This window comes from Pituophis catenifer, unplaced genomic scaffold (genome assembly GCF_029215685.1).
Source record: "Pituophis catenifer annectens isolate HBS135680 unplaced genomic scaffold, rPitCat1.0.hap2 SCAF_7, whole genome shotgun sequence".
Taxonomy (NCBI): domain Eukaryota; kingdom Metazoa; phylum Chordata; class Lepidosauria; order Squamata; family Colubridae; genus Pituophis; species Pituophis catenifer.
The window spans coordinates 61452307-61473559 of NW_027256887.1; the positions used below are offsets into that span (position 1 = coordinate 61452307).

Below are 21253 nucleotides of genomic sequence, written 5' to 3' on the forward strand. Positions count from 1 at the left end.
ACCTCTGGTCAATACTCTTAGTGGACTTCATAAAGTTGTGGAAAACCGTGTAGTAAAAGTATTGCATCACTATCAATACTAAATTGAATTGCCAAGTTCTTTCTGGACTGTTTCAGCAAGATTTTTCTCAGCTTACCTAAATACTTTGTGCCTGTTGGTATTTCAGACTTATAATTACTTTTTGCTTTGGTGAAAGCTTGACTTTTAAGAAAGTTACTGTAGGAGATTCCCAAGCTGTATGTGTAATGATATATGTAATGGCTTGGTTTGCACAATGCCCTGAGCTTCATAAAATAGGTTCATATAAGACATTGAGATACAAACTAGCCAACCACATTGTATCCTAATCTGTTGTATGAACTCAAACGCTCTTGGAATTTTATAGGCTAACACAATATTAGCCTATAATATTGTACCAATTAACTTGGTACAATAAACCAAGTTAAATGCTTCAATGTTTCAAAGCACTAGGGGAACAAAGGTGATTCTGGCTTTTTTTTCTACACATGCATAAAACCAGTTATTTCAGTTCTAAATTGTATATTTAGCAAGAACATGCTTTTTCCATGCCACAAGTTCCTATGAGTCAGTTCACAATTTGAAATGGTAGTTTTTATATCATTCATTAATTGGGATTGGTCTGTCTGTTCTAGGGCATGCAATTCAGCTTTGAAAGTCTGGGCATGAAAAGATCAGAGATGGATTATATTTACATTTGGGTTTACAAGATGATTCAATGGGCTAGAGCCAATATAAAGTTTTGATTGACCTGGTCTTTAATATTTTAAGATAAATAAAACGTAACTTACTTTGGTTGGGTGTACCAAAATCTTTTCTGTACTGGTATGATGACGGGGCAAAATTGTTATTTCCTTTCCTCTCTCTTTCTTTTTCAGCTCATGATAAGTGTTCCCTGGGACACTTATTTTTTTTCTGCATACTTCGTCTACTGTCTAAGAAATGAATCTGCAGTTGGTAAAATATCATGCTTACTACCTCCTGTTCAGGGATGGGATTCAGCTGGTTCGGACCAACTGGATGCTAATTTTACATCTGGTTCGCTGAACTGGTAGTTGCAAGGACTGGATGGTCCCGCCCACCCCTCCCCTCAGGAGTCTCCACACAACCCACTTTGGATGCCAGGTAAGTGCAGGGCCTACACAGAGGCTCTGTGAAGGTGAAAAACAGGCCTCCTGGAAGTGCCGGAAGTCCGGAAACAACCCCCCCCCGGAGGACTTTTGGAGCCCAGGGGAGGCCGTTTTGCCCTCTTGGAGGCTCGAGGAAAGCCTCCGGAGCCTGGGGAGGGCAAAAAACGGGCCTCCTGGAAGCTCCGGAAGTCTGGAAATGGGTCCGTTTCCAGCCTCTGGAGGGCTTCCGGAGCCCAGGGGAGGCTATTGTTGCCCTCCTGGAGGCTCGAGATAGGCCACGCCCACCATGGCCACAGCCACCCAGCAACCAGGCACAGAACCGGTTGCTAAAATTTTTGAATTCCACCCCTGCTCCTGTTCTTTTCAGTATATAAAACACATAGATTGTGAAGAGGAAGTGTTGTTGGTATTGGAGTTACTTAGAGCAGAGTTCAGACTTGTTCAGAAAAAGAGGAAAGGAAACTGCATAGCTTATTGTTAAACCAATTTAGTTCCCCACTTTTTATGTAATCTGGAAATAGGACAAAGGGGATGGTCAGTTATATAACAACCCCCCACACATCACCAGGTTTCAGAAGGGCCTTAAAAAGACAGTGACAATGATTCAGTATTGATGGGCAAAGAAGGGTAATTTACTAGAATTGTGGAAAAACTTAGATTTTAGTTATGTTGTTTATTTTTATTTGTTTATTCAATTTACTCTCACCGCAATCAAACGACAGTGGATTAAAATCAATTTATTTTAAAACGTTCATAGTTCTATATATTAAATCAGAGTAAGAAATAAAAAAATGGTTATTAAAATGACCATATAATGTCACAAACCAAAGCAAGACACATAACCAATAATTACATTCATAATTCAAAACCTCTTTTAAAAAGTATCAACCTCAGGAGTCTTTTTTTTACAAAAATAATTATCATAATGTTAATATTTCTCCCTTCATACACTCTTTTTTCATCTGCTATCTAATAAACTAGCAAGTACAGAAGAGGGTCTTTAAAAAGATGCTGGAGTGTGATGAAGTCTGTATGTTAAAAAGATATTTGTGCAGATATATTTCAGACTTTTTTCCAACAGCAAGGTTCCTAGAGTCACTGGGATTGATGTCCATTCCACTTAGTTATTCATAAGAAATTCAGTCTAGTAAAAGGATTTCTATCTTGTTTTTTACCTCTGTAAACACACATTCTTTGTGCTAAAGAAGGGTCTGCACTAGCTACTTACTGGACTGAATGTTGTTTTCCTCTAATGCTGCTTTTGTTTGGATAGTGCAAATCTACAAGATCCAGGCCACAGTCAAATAGATGTTAAGAATCTTCTAGAAAAGCCCCTCAAGCATAAGAAGCAATTTAGTCCCAGTTTTTTTCCCATAGTAATGAGACTGTGGTCTTGAACTCCACCCAAATCTTGGGGCTATGATTAAGTGCACCTTTGCTGCCAGCTGTATATTGTTCATTCTTTTCCTCCTGCCACAGAAATAGTGTCATCTTCCTTCTAGTGTCTAGTCCGTGACTAAGGCATTCCAGACTAAGTCTCTTGAAGGAGCTAAAATACAAAACCCTGGTCAAACCCACACTACAAAAATTACATTCAGAAACCATTATTATTTCCTTAGCTTGCTTAATTTATTCTGGTTCTGGCAGAGCTTGTTGCAATTTTATAGGACATATCAAATTTTTCAACTTTCAATTTTCAAACATTAGGGGTACTCAAAGGTTTTGACATACCTTGGAGTTTGTAAATATATTTTGGTTATTTTAATATAATTTCGATGTGCTTGATAAATAACTACATAAATATAACTTTTTAACATTTTGTTTATTTCATTTCACAGGTTCAACTATCTTTCTCTTTTTGTTAAACGTTATTTTGTCTGAGAGTGTTAATACTGCTGGCCTCATTTCCTGTGAGAGTGATAACTGATCTGTAATGGATTCTAAAAAAAGAACAAGACTGGGAACATTCATTCATATGAGCAACCTAATTGGGGTTGGCAGAGACTTGTTGCTGTCTGAATTCCCAACATTGCGAGACATTTTAAGATATGGCCGACTGTTAAAAGAACAAAGTAGTGATAATGCTAGAAACTATCCAGCAACCAGTCTAACAAGAGACATATATCCAAAAGTGCTTGAAAAGTGGGAATGAGCGAACAGTTCTTTTGTTACTCCTGTTGTAAATTCATGAGTGACAATCTTGAAAAAGATCCAAGAGAGCTGGGATCAAAAACATATCTCTTGGTAGAGGAAAGCTAGATGTCAAAGAGATTTTCACTGTGTAACTTGACAAACTGTTTGGCTTCCACAACTGCAAGTGTCAAATTGTTCTGTGTGCCAAATTCGGCTGCCCTGCTGGCTGCAAAAAAGAAGCTCACATTAACTGTACCTGCCCTGAGAAAACAAAGATACCATTAAAGGAACTTGCTTTCGTTAAAGGTCAGAGAGACAAGAATGGTTCTTTTGGATCGCACCAGATTGATTTGCCAGATGTGCCCGAGCAGAAACAACTAGTCAAAAGGCAAAAGTGATAAGACAATGAGAGACAAAGGCTCGCTAAATATAAGCAGAGAAGTATTCCAGACATTTCAATACTGACAAATGAAATAATTATCTCTTATGATGAAAATGGAGAACAGACAATAGATGATGAGGATGAAGAAGAATGTGATGGAAGTTATGAAGATGCTTTAGACCAAACACACGTGCCGTCTACTTCAAAAGAAAAGACAAAATGCAATAGATTAGAAATAACTACTCTGTATCTCACTATGCAGAGTAGAGCATAAGATACAGCGTTGGTCTATGTGCCACACCCGCCTTCATAGATGCTGGTTTGATTACCAAAGAAGACAAGAGACTTGTAGTTGACAACAATAAAGTCAAGAGAGCCCAGGAAAAAATTCTGAAGTCCCTAGATCAAGAATTTGATAGACTCTGTAAGAAGGACAAAATAGAATGCATCTTATTTGACGGACATATGGTTGCAACTAAAGCAGGGGTGAAATCCAACAGGTTCTGACAGGTTCTGGAGAACCAGTAGCGAAAATTTTGAGTAGTTTGGAGAACCGGCAAATACCACCTCTGGCTGGCTCCAGAGGGGGGTGGGAATGGAGATTTTGCAATATCTTTCCCCCAGAAGTGGGGAAGGAATGGAGATTTTGCAGTATCCTTCCCCTGCCATGCCCAACAAGCCATGCCCAACAAGCCACACCAAGCCCACCTAGCCATGCCCACAGAACCGGTAGTAAAAAAAATTTGGATTTCACCACTGAACTAAAGTTATGCTGAAAGCAAACAATTCAGAGCAGCAATTCCCCAGTACCATCAAAGAATATTATTCTGTGTGCAGTGAGCCAGGTGGAAGATATCTTTATCATTTCACTCCAGAGAATGGCTCAGAAACAGGAAAACCTGTTAAAGTGATTGCAGATAATCTGGTGTATTTCATGAAGAAGAAATTCATTGGAGGCCATTGGAGGAGATTCTACAAATGTTAATACTGGTTGTGAAAGTGGTGCCATACACTGGATAGAGGTCAAGCTTGACCGGACGTTGATCTGGTTGGTGTGTACACTCTACACGAATGAGTTACCCCAGAACACTTAATCACAAAATTGTATGGGAAGACCTTGTCTAACAACAATTGGGCATGTAAAATTGGCAACATGCTAGACACTGCAACAGGACTTGACATTGATCCTTCATTCACCAGAGTTTCAAATGGTGAGCCTCTCATTTCACTGAGCAACAGTGTTGTAAAGGCTTTCTCTACTGATCAAACGTATGGATATAGGATCACGCAGGCAATAAGAACAGGAGAACTTCCCACAAAACTGGCTGTTCTGGAAATTGGCCCCATAAGCCATTCATGCATTGATAACTGCAAATAAGCTTTGTTAAATATAGGTTTCAAAACATGGCTTTGGAATACATCGTTGGTGTATACCCTTGTTGGTTCAACATCAAAGTAAAATATGACTGGATTGAAGTCCCGTGTCATGTGTTATTCCAGCTGCAATAAGTCAGACTGCAAAAGAAGGCTGTAGTACATTTTGCCAACCATTCAGTATGGTATGCTTTCAGTGAAATGATAATCCAGACACTCTTGTGTTCAGATGAAATTAAAGAGAGGAGAGCTGGTGCGCAAAAGATCATTGAGTTGAGCAGTGCAGATGATGACGCACTGGGAGATTTTTCTGTACGTGCAAGAAAAAAGCCTTTAATCAATGCCAGAGCATCCACTCTGGTGGAGCTGATTGACTGGTCTGAAGGTTTATATGAGCCACCTTTGATGTGCAAACTGACTACAGCAGAAATAAAGAAGTTCATTGATGAACCAATGTAAGTACCACAGTGGCCCTGTCATACCCAATCAATAGAGAGATGTGTAAAACAGATCACAGAGGCAGGAAGCAGAGTATATACATGAGAAATGTGAAGGTTATATCAAAGGCCAAGAAGTAAGTCAGTGACTGATATCAAAGAACGATTCAAAACAAAACTTTATGAAACTCAGATAATTACTTTCTGATGTTAATTTATCATTGAATGGATTATTTTTTGCTTAGCTAGATAAGATTCATGCAGAAAAAAACTTTATTTTTTGTAGCACAAGGTGTAATTTTGAGAAGATAAAGTTAACAGTATTTGCATTATAAGAGACTTTTATGGGTTATATGATCAGGTGTGGATTTACCATACCAACCTAAATATTGTACAATTGCAAAAATAACAGCAGGTTTGAATTCTTCGTGTAAAAACACATATTTTTAGAATCCTCACTGAAAAAAATTGCAAAAATTAATTTTCACCGCATTAAATGACACACCCTAAAAGCACACTACCATATCAGGTCCTTCAGATCGGATTCTAAACTGCACTGTTGTTATGAGGGCAAGTCTGCTTCTATTCCATTCAGTTGAGATATTCCGAGAATATTCTGGACGCATCTGCATTACAAGGAAAAAGATTTATTTCATATGTTGGTTCTGCTTAATCCTTCATTGTGTTGTGTTCTTTGTGCCTTGATGAATGGGCCATGAATGCAATACACTTTCAGCAAATATATATTGCATTGAGGTTTTCTGTAACTAAGAGCAAGAATAAATAAACGGTAAGCCAAACAAACTTTAGCGTTACATGTGAGGTATATACCATTATCTAAATATTTCTGAACCTGACAGGTACAAACTCATCAGGAGAGCAAATTCAGATGGGGTGGGGTACAACCACAGTTTGGCCCTGAATTAATGAGTCATAATTTCAGATACTTTCTCCTTCTTCCCACTACAGTAAACTCTTATGTTTTCGCCACAAATAGTAGCTTCTTCAAAAAGTCGTGCAGACCATATTTTTCTCTTTAAAATCTTACATCATCTTCTGGTAAGTAAAACACAATTCACTGGCTGGTCAAAAGTATCATCAATTTCCTTACAGAACTAGGAGAGGATATGACAGAAATGAAAGAGATATTTAAAATTGTGATTATACAGTATATGCCCATTGAAAATGTAGCACACCCATTCCAGTCTTATATTGTACCAGTTTATTCAGAAGGCCAGGTTGCATAGGATTGCAGCTGTGTTTGAATTTTTATTCACCCTCTTGAAGCCAGCTGGAATTGTATAAGGATCACTTGTGACTGACACATTCTGGTTTCATTTTCAAAAGCAAAATGCGTGTAGGGAAAAATACTCTAGTAAAATTAGCAGCCAGAAAATCACTTCTGTCAAGAAATATGTATAGCTGGAGCTATACAGTTGAATTCTAAATGTATAAATAGTTTTCAGTTCTTGAAAGAAAATTGGTAGGTGAGGCAAATTTTTCAAATACAATTTTTCTACCCTTTTTGCTGAGTGGAGAGACATGGAAACTCCATAAACTTTACTGGCACAAACCTTTAACCTCTTTAGATTTCTATATTTAGTTTCACAGAACATAATATTCCAGACAGTGTTTCACTCCTATTAAGCAAAGCATTTGGGTAGAAGCTTGAATAATCCTATTGCTGGGTCTCAAATCTTTAAGCATTACCAATGCACAAGATCATTTTCAGTTTGCACTTTATTGACTACTCAGGTAAGTCCTAAGATAGCTCTGAACATCCCACAGACCTCTTGATATATAAAATTTACCTACTTATTTTAATTTGTCTAGATTATTTTCAGTAAGTTATCAAATATGGGCTAGTTTCTTTTTAATTATTTGAAACTAAAAATGAGGGAGTATGCCTCTGTCTCACTAGTTTTCTATTTATACATGATATTGGAAACTTGTGACCATAGTAATGATATTTCCAAATCTAAGGCCTTATATGAAAAGTTGAGGCATTTCTTATAAATATAAGCTGATGTTCTTCCTGTACAGTGCACAGTATTCCTCGCAGAAAGTTTATTCATTTTAAGCCTAACTCAAATAATATGACTGGGCAACCTACAACAAGAATAAGCATTAACAAAAAAGAAATAACCATACATCATCAAAAAATGAAGTCCAAGCTCACCAAGGAGTGATGTGTTTACCCAAAAATAAAAACTGAGTCTAACCTATGACCTGTCCTGGGGATTGTCCCTGCAATAAACTGAGTCAAATCCAGCGGTGAAATCCCTCTGGTTCTATCCGGCTTGCTGAACCTTGCTCTGCCCACCCACCGGGATATCATTACACCCTGTGTTTTTATTATCTGCAGGTTCTGCACATGTGCAGAAGAGGCGCACGTGCGCATAGTGCGCTCATGCTCCCATGAGCTCCCATTCCTGAACCAGTAGCAAAGGTAAGTGGATTTCACCGCTGGTCAAATCCCAGGTGATCCCGAACTCCTACACTGCCTCTTAAGTCTGTCCCCAAAGATTAAAGTCCTCCCAAATCATAGATCTGAGGGACTTCATTACAAATCCAGAGGTGGCACTGAGCAGAGCAGGCAGGGAGGCAGCCAAGTAGCAGGGAGGTTTGTAAACAGTGGTGGGATTCAATTTTTTTAACAACCGGTTCTGTGGGCGTGGCTTAGTTGGGGGTGTGGCTTGGTGGTCATGTGACAGGGTGGGCATGGCTAGCTGGTCATGTGACCGGGTAGGCGTGGCTATGTGCATAGGGACTACTCAGAGGGCTGAAAAAAGTCATTTCTGACTGGTCCTCGCACTTATGACCATCCTCACATTTATGCCCGTTGCGGCATTCTTAACAACCATGTCAGTCATTTCACCACTACTTCTCTTCACCACGGTGACAAGATAGGGCGTAAAACGTAAAATGTGAGGACAGTCGTAAGTTCAAGGACTGGTCAAAAGTGCGAGGACCGGTCAAAAATAACTTTTCAGCCTTCTGACCAGTCCATATGCACATAGGGACTATTCAAAAGGCTGAAAAAAGTCATTTCTGACTGGTCCTCACATTTTTGACCGGTCCTCGCACTTATGACCTTTCTCACATTTAAGCCCGTTGCGGCATTCTTAACAATTGTGTCAGTCATTTCAAAACTACTTGTCTTCACCATGGTGACAAGATAGGGCGCAAAACGTAAAATGTGAGGACAGTCGTAAGTTCGAGGACTGGTCAAAAGTGCGAGGACCAGTCAAAAATAACTTTTTCAGCCCTCTGAGTAGTCCATATGTACAAAAGGACTACCCAGAGGGCTGAAAAAAGTGATTTCTGACAGGTCTTCGCACTTTTCACCAGTCCTCACCCTTATGACTGGTCATCATTTATGCCCATTATAGCATTCTTAACAACCGTGTCACTCATTTCACAACTGCTTCACTTCACCATGGTGACAAGATAGGGCGAAAAACGTAAAATGTGAGGACAGTCGTAAGTTAGAGGAATGGTCAAAAGTGTGAGGACCAGTCAAAAATAACTTTTTCAGCCCTCTGAGTAATCCATATGCACAAAAGGATACAGCAATAGAGAGGGATGAAGGAAGGAGAAGAGAGATAGAAGAAAGAAGGAGAGGGAAGGAAGAGAAGGGAGGAAGGAAAGGAAGGGAAATTAGAGTAGGAGTGAGGGTAAGAGAGGGAGGAAGAGAGAAGGAGAAGGAGAAAGGAAGAGGAAGTAGGGAGGAGAAGAAGCGGGGGGGGAAAGAAAGTAAGAAGGAAAGAAAAGAGAGAGGTGGTAGGTTTGAGGAGAAAAATTGCTGTACAGTAAAAAAGATGAAATGGAAGAAAGGCAACCCCAAACAAATATAACGATATTAAGATAAAGAATGAATTGTTAAACTTTAAAGAATAAAAGAGAACAAATATGAATAAATAGCAATAATTAGAAACACACATACAAACATACAATTTATTTTCTTTGAACAGTGTATTTGCCCGGTTCACAAATTTAAACAGTGTTTAGTCATTTCAATTAAATTTACATTTTCTATATTTCCTTTTTGCCATATTTATTCCTCATCTATTTTTTAAAAAAAAACAATATTAACCTTCATCCTCATCTCTAATCTTAATCAAATTCAATTTTTCCCTTCTATTCTATATTATATCCCTTCCCATTGTCATCTATTTTTATATTCATCCTCACACTGGTTAATTATGTAATATTACAGTTGTTTAATATAAATTCAACATTTTAATATAAATCAATTAGTTATATAACTATCTTTTTTGTATATTAATCAATATGAACATGAATATTCCAATTATTTCCATGCAATCCAATTTCTTACAAATCAATTAATTATATTTACCAATAATAATAAACCAAATAATTTGCCCCATATATTCCTCCAAACCACAACTTAACCATTTCTGCTTTCAACACAATATACAATTAATAGTATCTCAATTATTACAATTCCCTAGTTAAATAGAGCTTTTTTTCTTTTGTGTTTTAAAATCTTGAACTCTCCTCTTTTTCCCTAAATTTCCCATTGTTTGCACCTACCTTTTTTTGGTGAGGAAAAAGAAAAGAAATCTGCCTGCCTAATTTTCCAACGTTGCAGCAACAGCAAAGCCAACAGCCTGCTTTACTTTCAGTTTCGTTTTTCAGCATAGCTAGGGGGAAAAAAATCTGCTCCAGCACTCTTTGCAAGCAAGCAGCAGAGCCCTCCGCAAAACAGCTGAGAGCAAATCAGCTGAGAGTCGGGAGGCCGATCTAATCAATGGGCTAATTAGCCTATGCTGAAGCTCCGTGGGCCAATAAAATTGCAAAAAAACACCGAACCGTTTGTTAATTTGCTGGCTCACCCGCCCCTCACCCATCACTATTTATTGGCAATAAATAGTGGTGCGGAGGGGTGGGGCAAGGGGCGGGGTGAACCAGCAATTTAACAAACGGTTTGGCCGAACCGCCTAGAACCGGCAAAATCCCACCACTGTGTGTAAAGTATCAGAAGTCAGTCTTAAGACCCAGTCTCACCATTGTGACTCAAACACAGTTGTTTGCAGATCAGCTCCTGCAGATCTTAAGAAAAAAATAGGCATTCTCCACTCTGGCTTAGAGTTGCAGTTTGGTACCCCTTAGGCATGTTTCAGAGTAAGCCACCCACTACTCTTTGCCCAGCCAGGTCTTGATAATATATGCTAGGTCAGTCATCTTATGTAGGATGAAATAAGCAATAGAACTCTCTGAGCAGTTTATAAATATCAGCATATTACCCCAACAGTCTAGGTCAGTGATGGCTAACCTTTTTGCCATCGCGTGCCAAAAGTGAGGGGAGCGCAGGGGTGTCGCGTTCACGCGTGCCCACACCCATAATTCAATGTGCCCCGCCCCCGTGCATGCACATGTGACACCCCCTCCCTGTGTGACCCCTGCTTTTGGCATGCGATGGCATGGTGGGCACGATAGGCCTGTTTTTTCGCCCTCCCCAGGCTCCAGAGGGTTTCTTGGAGCTTGGGGAGGGCGAAAACAGCCTTCCCCATCCCCCTGGAAGCTGGAAACGGCCCATTTCCCAACTTCCGGTGGGCCCAGAAGGCTCGAAAATCAGCTGGCCAGCGCACGCATACGCTCTGGAGCTGAGCTAGGGCAATGCTCGCGTGCCCACAGATATGGCTCCACGTGCCACCTGTGGCACTCATGCCATAGGTTCGCCATCATGGGTCTAGGTCCTTATTTTACCAAACTCAAAAGGATGGACAGCTGAGTCAACTTTGAGCCTGTCTGGATCAAATTCCCGGCTATGGGCAGAGTTAGCTTGCAATACTGCATTCTAACCGCTGTGCTATCAGGGCTCCTGATCTCCTGATTCCAGATCTCATAAGGAACATTATTAGAGGCCAACCTGACATTTAAAACACTTTGCTTGCACAAGGTTCAGTAATCTGTAACTGAAGATAAAGGCAGAGGGTTGTAATGTGAGATAGATACAAGACATTGCTCCCTGTGTGCATCTCATCCCGACTTCTGCCATATCTTCCATTGCCTGTCATTATCTCAATATTCTCCCCTGAATCTGACCACTGACCAATCTCTCACTGACCACCTACTCCTTTTCCCCAGCATTAAAAGGTCCAAATCACACTTGAATCTTAAACTCACTTCCTCTAAGTTGGTGGTTGTTGTTAGTTGCGAAGTCGTGTCTGACTCATCGCGACCCCATGGACAATGTTCCTCCAGGCCTTCCTGTCCTCTGCCATCCTCTGGAGTTCATTTAAGCTCCCACCTACTGCTTCAGTGACTCCATCCAGCCACCTCATTCTCTGTTGTCCTCTTCTTCTTTTGCCCGCAATCTTTCCCAGCATTAGGCTCTTCTCCAGTGAGTCCTTCCTTCTCATTAGGTGGCCAAAGTATTTGTATCTAAGTATCTAAGTAAGTTGGTAGGGAGCATCAGATGAGGCACATAGCACTGGTGAGCCAATCCCCCTGCATACTCTCTCTAAAAAATCCAACTCATTTTCACCAGAGGTGGAGGGCAAAACACACAATCTTATAATGCAGGGCCCTATTCCCTGTTCTGACTCCTACCTGAGGTATGTTGGGGGCGGGGGTGGGTGGGATAGATGGCTCAAGCCCCAGCCATTCCTCAACCATGCTATCTCATAACGTGCCTCCACCCACTCACCATCCTTCTTCCAACTTCTAGACAGCTGCGCTAGGTCAAGCAGGCAATGGATGAGCTTTCACAAAGACCACCAGTGAACTCCTCCTGATGTTGCTTGGTACTGCCACCATGCTTTATCCTCCCTCTTTCATGAACGTGGGGGCCAGCTGAGACCATACATCTTGCTCAATCACCGGACAAAATTGGGAGCAGATGACACCAAGCTGGACACTGAGACGAGAATACAGCCTCAGGTAAGGGCTCTCCTCTGGGTCCGAGTTTCACAGATATCATTTGGCTATTTATTTGTTTTAAATGAGAAAGCACTAAGCAGTTCAGATAATGAGTTGGAAGAATATGACTTTTTTTTTTCCTGTGACAAGTCCTTATAATATGGAATATGGACCAAAGCTTATATTGTTTGTTTATTCTCCATTAACTGAAGATTTTAAATTGGTTAATGTTGAAGATGTTTTTATACATTTTATTTAATTAATGAGGCACTAATTATTGTTATTAAATCAATTATTGCTATTTTAAATGATCCAATAATCTTTCCCTTCCAACATTTGGAAAACCTGATACAGTGCAAGTGCAAATGAGTGAATGATAACGCTGATCTTAGTTGACAAATTGAATTTTCTGTACAGTCTGAGATCATTATCTGTATCAGAAGGACTCATTGTGGGTGTGTTTGTTCATCTTAACTTTATAAAATATAAAACCAAAATCTGTATTAACTGTTCTAATGATTGAAGAGATGGAGATATGTTTATAAATGATAATGCCAACTGTCACCGGTTAATCTCTGTTCTAATCTCAAATTGCAAACAAAATACATGAAGTGGATCCATGATTTATAATGCTTACGCTTCAAATTAATAACTGTCCACCGGTTAAATTATGTGGAATTCTATTTTAATACATTGGATATACATTTCACAATGGATGTATAAAAGATTTCAAGCTTGAAACAGATATTCTGAGCATGTTGAGGTTGGGATGGAATCATGTTCAAACAGCTTTGTCCTTATCTTTGAATAAAATGCACTGGTTTGTTGCAAACGTGAATCAAACAGCCATTTTGAACAGTATTGTTTCAAGTATTCTAAGAGTCTCTTTGTTTTTACAAGGACATATATATATATTTGTTCCTCTTCTTGTTTAGGGCTCAGTTGAATGAATCATGGTATATAGAATAGAATAGAATAACAGAGTTGGAAGGAACCTTGGAGGTCTTCTAGTCCAACCCCCTGCCCAGACAGGAAACCCTACACCTGTGGATTGTTCCTTGCTAGGCTTCTATAGCTCTTTCTGTGGGCCAGGTTGGGAAAATGTACTTAATGTACTTAAACAATCTCATAGGCATTTTAAAAATGTTTCCACAAACTTTTGTTTTGAAGAATCATTCCCTTTTACGTAAAGCGGACAATAGTTCCTAGTAAAATAAAGTAGAAACAAGCTTATTTTTTGCAGTCCCATAGGACATGGACATGGAACAGAGATGATTCAGGTTTTATTCCTTGGGAAACAATTGACATGGAATGCAGCAACGCTGGCTGGGGAATTCTGGGAGTTGAAGTCCGCCAGGCTTAAAGTTGCCAAGGTTGGAGACCCCTGACCTAGGTAAAGTAGCAGTGCTTCTTCCCACTTCTGAAGCAGAAACTTTAGTGTAAGATGACCTCCCAGTGACTTTTTCAACTCGGTCCAGAACTTTATTTGCAATGGGAAAAAACACTTTGTCAATTTACATCAATATCCAGCTCATATCCTTTCTAAATTATCTTGATAATTATGAATTGACAGCAATATTAAGCAATTTAATTATAATATTTAATATAATATTTCTGCATTCTTCTGTGTCCGGATTATAACACTAACTGGAGCCCTTTTCAGAATCCAGTGGGCATGAAGTTAATTCATAGTCTTACATTGTCATGCAGTTTGTTTAAACAACCAGGATAGATGGCTGAATCAAGCTGTCACAACTGTGAGAAAAAGTGCTTGCATACTCTACACCCCATTAAAAAGAACACAAATATTTTAACACTGCATACTTTTCCATATATGTATGTGTGTTTATTCAGAGCTGAAAGAAACAGGCTCGCTTACCCTCTTCCTTGAGCGTCTTCCTGTCCCAGTTTGAAATAAAAACAAGCAGGCGTCCCAGGTTCCCTTTCATTGTGTAATTTGTTTTATTTTTTCCTTTAAACATCCCTTTAAGGGTGAAATGAAATCCAACCATTTACAGAGAAAATGATTTCAGTATGTACACACTGATTTACCCTTACAAAATTATTAATATAGGTATTATAAATTAGACTTTAGAGGACTTCTACGTATTTTGGCGAGTCCCACATAAATTTTAGCCAACACGGGCCACAAAAGCTATTTCAGTTTGCTAGTATAAGATATCCCACATCCTTTCCTTGAGAAACAGAAGTCCTATTTTCAGAACTTCTCTCTGTGGTAATTACACAGGACAGTGGTGCATCCTTGTTGCCAAATTCTCTTTTTAAGCCAATGTACCAAGCCTCGTAACTTCAATGATGATGTATCACAATTACCTCTATGTCTTAATACTGTAGTGCTATTAAGGCCTCTATTTCCTCCTATACCCACACAACTAGACTTACCAGAAACACATTTTCCCTTTTAAAGTTTCTCCAAAGGTGGAAAAGCACCTTGGAAGTAGACATAAATGAAGGCGAGAGCAGTCCCTTCCTTTATTAAAGCAGCTAGCTTTTAATAGATTTACCAGACATAATATCTTGTCCCTTACAATCTATGCCAGATTGTGAGTATAGGTCAGACAGCCATCACTTTTGAAACCAGGGATAAAAAAGAGAAAAACATAGTGATTGGCCAGGAGCAAACAATGAATCAAAATAAATATCAATTCAGTTTCAAGGTCTATTCAGCTGCAGTTTTAAAAAATTATAACACTTTTGAATGATTCAGAATCTCCTTGAACAGCATGCCTGCTAAAGAAAATAAAAAGAGCTTCCTATTTTTGTAATACAGATATTGGAAGATATTAAGGAGATATATAGTAAGAGAAAGAGGGAAAGTAAGAAAAGAACCCCACAGAGAAACAAATGATGAACGTATACAATCCTTTAGTTAATGCCAGATATCTTACTTAACTAGAAAAGGTTTTCTTAACCTGCTATTTTCCTAGATATTGAGACAGCAATTGCATTAATATTCAGCCACCACAGACTTTGCTTAAGCTGATTTGACTTCCATTCTAAGAGCAGGTTGTGGAAAGCTAAAATAAGATGTGCCAGAATTGTAGTAAACATAAAAAAACCGGAATTAGAACAAATGGACAAAGGCGGTAGCATAATTGCAGAAGTCTCCTAAGTTGCTGCCTGTATTGTATAAGAGATTAAAAGATAAGAAGATAAGAATAAATTAAAGCCATGATTAGCCTAGTTCATATAAGAAGTAAGTAATAGAACTGTTCCTGGCCTTTGCTATGCAAAAAATGCTGCAAAAAATGGACTAGAAGACAGAGCACATCCCAATTGCAGTCACAAAATTAGCACATCATAGAAGCTGATAAGATAAAAATCTTCTCTCTCCTTATGTACTTCTCTATATTGAGAGAAAGTTATGTTTTATAAAGGTCATTGAATTCCCCCACTTGCAATTGAAGAGAGGCATAGTCTAGCCCTAGGATGAATATTAAACCGGGCTGTAAGATTGAAAAAGGAGTAGAATATCGTAGGAGTAAGGCGTTCTCTGAACACTATACAAATGAGAAGCTAAGATCCCAAAGCAGACTGCAAAGTAGGCACCACTTACCAACTAGTCAGTATGGCTGCCATTTACTGTGGCAGTTATGCTTAAACTCATCTACAGATTTGTTTGGAAGAGTACAGTAGAATAAGGTAAAGGCTGTAAAGAAAATACATATTTTTGATTAACAACCGTTAAGAGGTATTATCCTATTAGCTCCAGTTACTCATGATGGCTGAGAAGGAAAAAAGAAAGAAAAGAGCCATTTCCCAAAACTAAGTCTCCCATACCTAACCTCACAACAGATGCTCAAACAATTGTTATTAGTGCAAAGTTCCTTACAGTCTGCTCTATGAAACTGAATGCTAGTAGCTATATAATAAATAAATAGATGGTTCATACACTAGAAGTTCAGGCTACCCTGTGCAAAAGTTTGTTGTTACTATTATTAAAGCAAAGATTTTACTGTAAATTCTCCTTTTCTCTCCCATTAGAGGTCAGTTTCAAGTTTCACTTTGGTGCAATTGGAGGAGGAGACCAGAACAAAGAGTCCTTTCAGCGTCCCAGAGGAATTTAGTGCTAACTTATCCATTTAGAATGGGATCTGTTCCTTGGAAACAACAGTGGAAGGGAAAGAAAATAAAGGGAGAAAAAGAGATGTGGGAAAGAAAAAGGTGGCAAAAAAATTGTAGAACGATAAAAGAAGAACTCAGAAACATTTTGGCTGCATTTTGATGACAGGTGGAGCCAAGAATTTGTGCTAATGGGTGAATTAAGAATTCATGGGCATTCATTGTAAAAGTCGATCACAGTCGCAAAATGAAAGTGGTAAATTATATGTGTATCACAATCAACGTTGACTGAGCTGAAGGGAAGGGTGCATTCTTCTAAGAAACTCCACAGTAATAGTATAGAAAAACATCTTGTTTGTCTCTTTAAGTAAAGTTGATTGACTTGAACCCAATGGCCAGATATGCTTCAACCTCTCAGTTCATGTCTCACCGACTATAAAAGTGCAGTTTTTCCCCCTGTTACAGTAGTTTGGAAGCATCTCCTCCATTTGCTTTGTTCCTATCAATACTGAAGAAGCATCTCCCAATTACTGCTTTTTAATGGAATTATAAGCACTAAAAGCTATAGCCTCTAGAGTAGCCTTCCTCAGCTTTCCAAATGTGAAGTCCAACATATTTAGAGAACACTGAAGTGGAAAAAGTTGACCCTAAGCTAAAGTGGACAACTTGCAAGCTTTCTGAGGTTGGATATCAACTCCTGTCACTTCTTATAACTGAGTGTGTGGATAGACTTCCTGTTTAATTAGAACTAGGGAGCAATGGAGTTGTGGCCTAGATTCTCATTTTGTCACAAGGTGAAGGCAAAACACTTCCTGCATTGGCAGTGAAGAAACACTAAGAAACTTGGTGTTTCACTACCTTCAGTTCCTCACTAGTGATTCTTTTGCTATTGCTACACATTTGCTTTAGCATAGCCACATGACCCTTGAAATACTCTTTTCCGTTCTCTTTTGACATGACAAATCTTTCTCACAATATAAGGCAAATGAATCTTCTCTGGCTCAGTTTAATTTTATGAAAGAGCAAGTAACAACATCTATAAAGGGAAAGTTTAACATAATTTAACATTGACTTCATCCTTATGCTGATCACAAAAGATAAAAAGTAGTACAGATCTCTTCTTGGTAACAAGACAGATTTTAAGCAAGCTCAGGGCTCTTTTGTACTTATCATAAAATAATTTCTTTTAAAACTGTTGATGAATTCACTCGACCAACAGAATATTTCTTCGCTGGTAAAGAAGCCACCCTTGAAGCACAAACCAAAAAATCCTACTCATCTTCTCCCTACTCAAATCCTCTTTCCTGAAACTTTGCTATTGGAAAAGAGTCTGTATTTAGATATTCACCACATAAAAAAAAGTTAGAGGATGAACTGGCAGAGTACACTGCACAGGCAAAATGTGCAAAAGACAAATCACATACAACATGGCTTGCAGTCTCTAGAATGGAGGACTTCAGATATTGTAAAGGCAGCAAAGAGTGTGAAATGCTGGGTGGATCAAATTCTGCATGCCAGAATAACACACTATGACAAAGAAACTCTTTTTTAACTCATTGCTTCGTATATTTTCCTAGCAGCTAGCAAAATGTAAACCTTGACCTATTTTTCATCCTGACTTAGCGCCATAGATGCATAAGTGATTGCGGGTGGCACTGATATATTTCATTGAAAGCTGCAAAAAAAATGGAACATAGAAATGCTTGGCATCTGGATTATAATAGTTGGCTTCTCATTTCATTTCCATCAGATAGACACCCTCCTTTCCCGTCTCTGCCTTTGCAAACCAAATGATTGGTATTGGTATAGCAACAATATTATCTTGTCCTCAAAACGATGGCATCATAGAGCCAAGTACCTTTGCACTTCTTCTGTTTCAGAAGTAGAAAGACGGGCACTGGAGCTGACCTCTCCTTTCCTCTGAAGCATTAGACACACCCTGTTTTAGTTGAAAATGTAAACATCACATTGTGTTGCTGAAGAAGAGGGAAGTGTATCTGTGATCGCTATACTCTTTTCAGATCTGTGGGCTACGGGTTGTGCTGTCATCTTATTCTTATAGTAAAGGCTAGCTATCCAAAATATATCCAAAATCAGACAGCTTTTCAACCTTCATACCCTGCCAGTTTGTAAAGTTTCCCTGAATGTCCATAATCATGAGATGGAAAGCAGAATTCTTTGGTGCTACTATGCTTCCAGTTTGTGTGTGCTCCCATCTTTATATCCTCATATAACAGACGCACATGGCAAAATATAAAGATCCTAGATGAGCTCAATGTCCATTTTCACTGACAAAATCTCTCTTAGTGGCCATATATTAGGAAAGCAGAAAAAGCCATTGATGCCAAAGTACTTAGGAGAAACTGGGTTTTAAAAATGGAATTGAATGTTATCCTTAGCTATACTACAAAGGCTGTAGAGGCTTTGGCACATTCATACCCTCACACATCCACTGCATGCTCCCCAAATCCCATGCTTCCTGCATCAGGTTTTTCTTCAATCCTACAAAAAGCTAGTTCCAGGGGACAGGAATGTTCCTAGTTATTAACATAACTAGGAGTCCCTTTCCACACACACACACATACCCTAAGTCTCTTGTCTGCAGTGGGACTGACAGGTTAGAGAGAATGTACAAATCCCAGCAGAACGGGGCAGGGGGAAAAAACAAAAGACACAGTTGACTTTCCCTTTTTTCCAAAAGATCCTGTTTTCTCATGCAAACCCACTCCCCTCACCCTGTTCCCTTTGCCTTCTGATAGGGATTTTCCAACAAGTAACAAAACCGTTGATAATTCTTCAAAAGGTATTTGGGGGCATACATTTGTTCTTTGGGGTCTGCAGGTGGATACTCCTGGGTGGTACCATCAAACCACCCACCAGTCCGAATTAACTCCCGAATATAGTTAAGGTCTCGCTTGTCCTCATAGTCACCCCAACGGGGAAAGTCTCCATTTTGAGCTGAAACCAGTTTAAAATAAATTCCTTCAGGTGTAAAGCACCAGGAGCAATGCCAGCCAGCAAAGTGGAGTGGACTGCCCAGTGACCACTGTACTAGGATGTGACCTGTGCTGTTTTCATACTGCCGAAAGCCTGGCATGGTATAATATTCTCTCCGGCGTAGGCGAATTCCATCGGTGGCATAAACAGCCTGGAGCATTCCAACTGTACAACCAGAAACCACTTCTAGAGTGCCAGGCTGCTTCCAGAAAAATCCATAGAGAGATTTGCGCATGTGGAAGGCAAAAGGCTCTGTCCAACCGTCATAGAGTTTGAGGAAAAGCACACCATCACGGGCTGGGATTTCATCCGCATCATCAATAATGAAAACATCATCAGGATGCAAATTGCGGAAGCGAGAGATGCCATCTCGAGTTAGGAAAGTACGCAGGTAATCATCAGCAATCCAGCCATCCTGACGGCCACCAGGGGGGAAGTGATCCAGGAAGACATAGAGCACCTTGTGGCGGATGTAATCAAAGGAGCCATTGAGTAGCATCTCACGGAACTTGAGAGGGCGTGGTTCACCATATGCTGTGAAGTTTGATTCACAAACCACAAAGGCATCCACCACATCACCTAGTTCATGAAAACGCACATCCAAGAGGTCAAATTCATGATTCACATTGATGGCATTAATGACTCTCCTGGGCACCTCCCGTGGTGTCAGACGGTCTTTTGTGGGGAGATTTGAATACTGAACCACAGTGGGAACACCACAGCTGGGTCCATGCCAGCCTGTCAGGCACATGCACTCCACCCATTTACGTCGTTTTGTCCCACTGGCACTCAGAGGTTTACGGCCTGTGCGCCCCGATATAACTCCCTCTATCTTCTCCTCTGGACGTCCTGCTAGTGGCTTTTCCAATATCTTAGTCCCTGGCTTGAAGCAGACACCACCAGCTTTGGTGCGTACAAAGTATTCTGTGGTGTCTTCCGGCAGCACAAACTCAGCTTTGTGCAGCTCCTCACCAGCTTTGCTTGGGGAGAGAGGCTGAAGCAGTGGTGAATGGGAATATAATGGGGTACGGAGAATTTCTGGACCCCCAGAGTCAGGGCTAGCCTGAGGTGTGACCGGTACATTGTTCCAGAATAAGTTAGACACGAGGTTAGGGCTAAGCGATGCCAGCTCCCTGGGGAATGTGACATAGGAGAGGGCCTTCAAGAAATGAAGGAAGGAGATGAGGCAGAGACCAGCCATGCACAGAGTCAAAAAGAGCTTGTGACGTCTCATCTTCATCCTGTGATGGAGAGAAAGGGAAGAGAGGGAACATTTGGTCATTTTTTTTTCACTAGCTTGCAAGAATGCTTAAACACTTTCAAATTTCTCTTTTCTCAGTACAATCGATCATTGACATAGGACACTAGCAAAAGATCTTTAGAAATAGTACATAAATAATAGAGGAAAATAAAACCAGTGCTATGTATATAATTGTCAGTTGCATTAGGAGTTTTGCTCTGAATGATGACCTGTAAAAGCACTAAACTAACTAGGCAGTTAAATTACACATAGAGGTACCTCTGCTACCATTTTACATAACTATATAAAAACCCTTTCAGTAGACCAAAAAATATCAAATAGCTTATGAATGATTTCTTTTATCTGTATAAGCACTATATAAGTGATATTAGAAGTTTTATGTCTAAGAAGTAGGATTTTATATATGGGGGGTTAAGAATTTTTTTTTAGGGGGTGTTAGTTTAATGATTGGCTAAGCAATTTAGTTTATTGTTAAAAGTCAATAGAAATACCTTGTGATCTGCTCTGGGAAGTCGGGGAGGGGGTGGGGGGTTGGGTGGGAGGGTTGTGG

General features: G+C 39.6%; 1 protein-coding gene across 1 annotated transcript in view; it reads right to left on the minus strand.

Moving 5' to 3' along the window:
* Window positions 1-19140: 19140 nt before the first annotated feature.
* Window positions 19141-21253, minus strand: part of MGAT3 (beta-1,4-mannosyl-glycoprotein 4-beta-N-acetylglucosaminyltransferase) — a 55679-nt gene continuing 53566 nt past the window's right edge. The window contains exon 2 of the mRNA XM_070947437.1: window positions 19141-20683. Within this exon, the coding sequence (XP_070803538.1) occupies window positions 19177-20682 (1506 nt within the window). The 5' untranslated portion in view covers window position 20683 and the 3' untranslated portion in view covers window positions 19141-19176. The remainder of the gene's footprint in view (window positions 20684-21253) is intronic.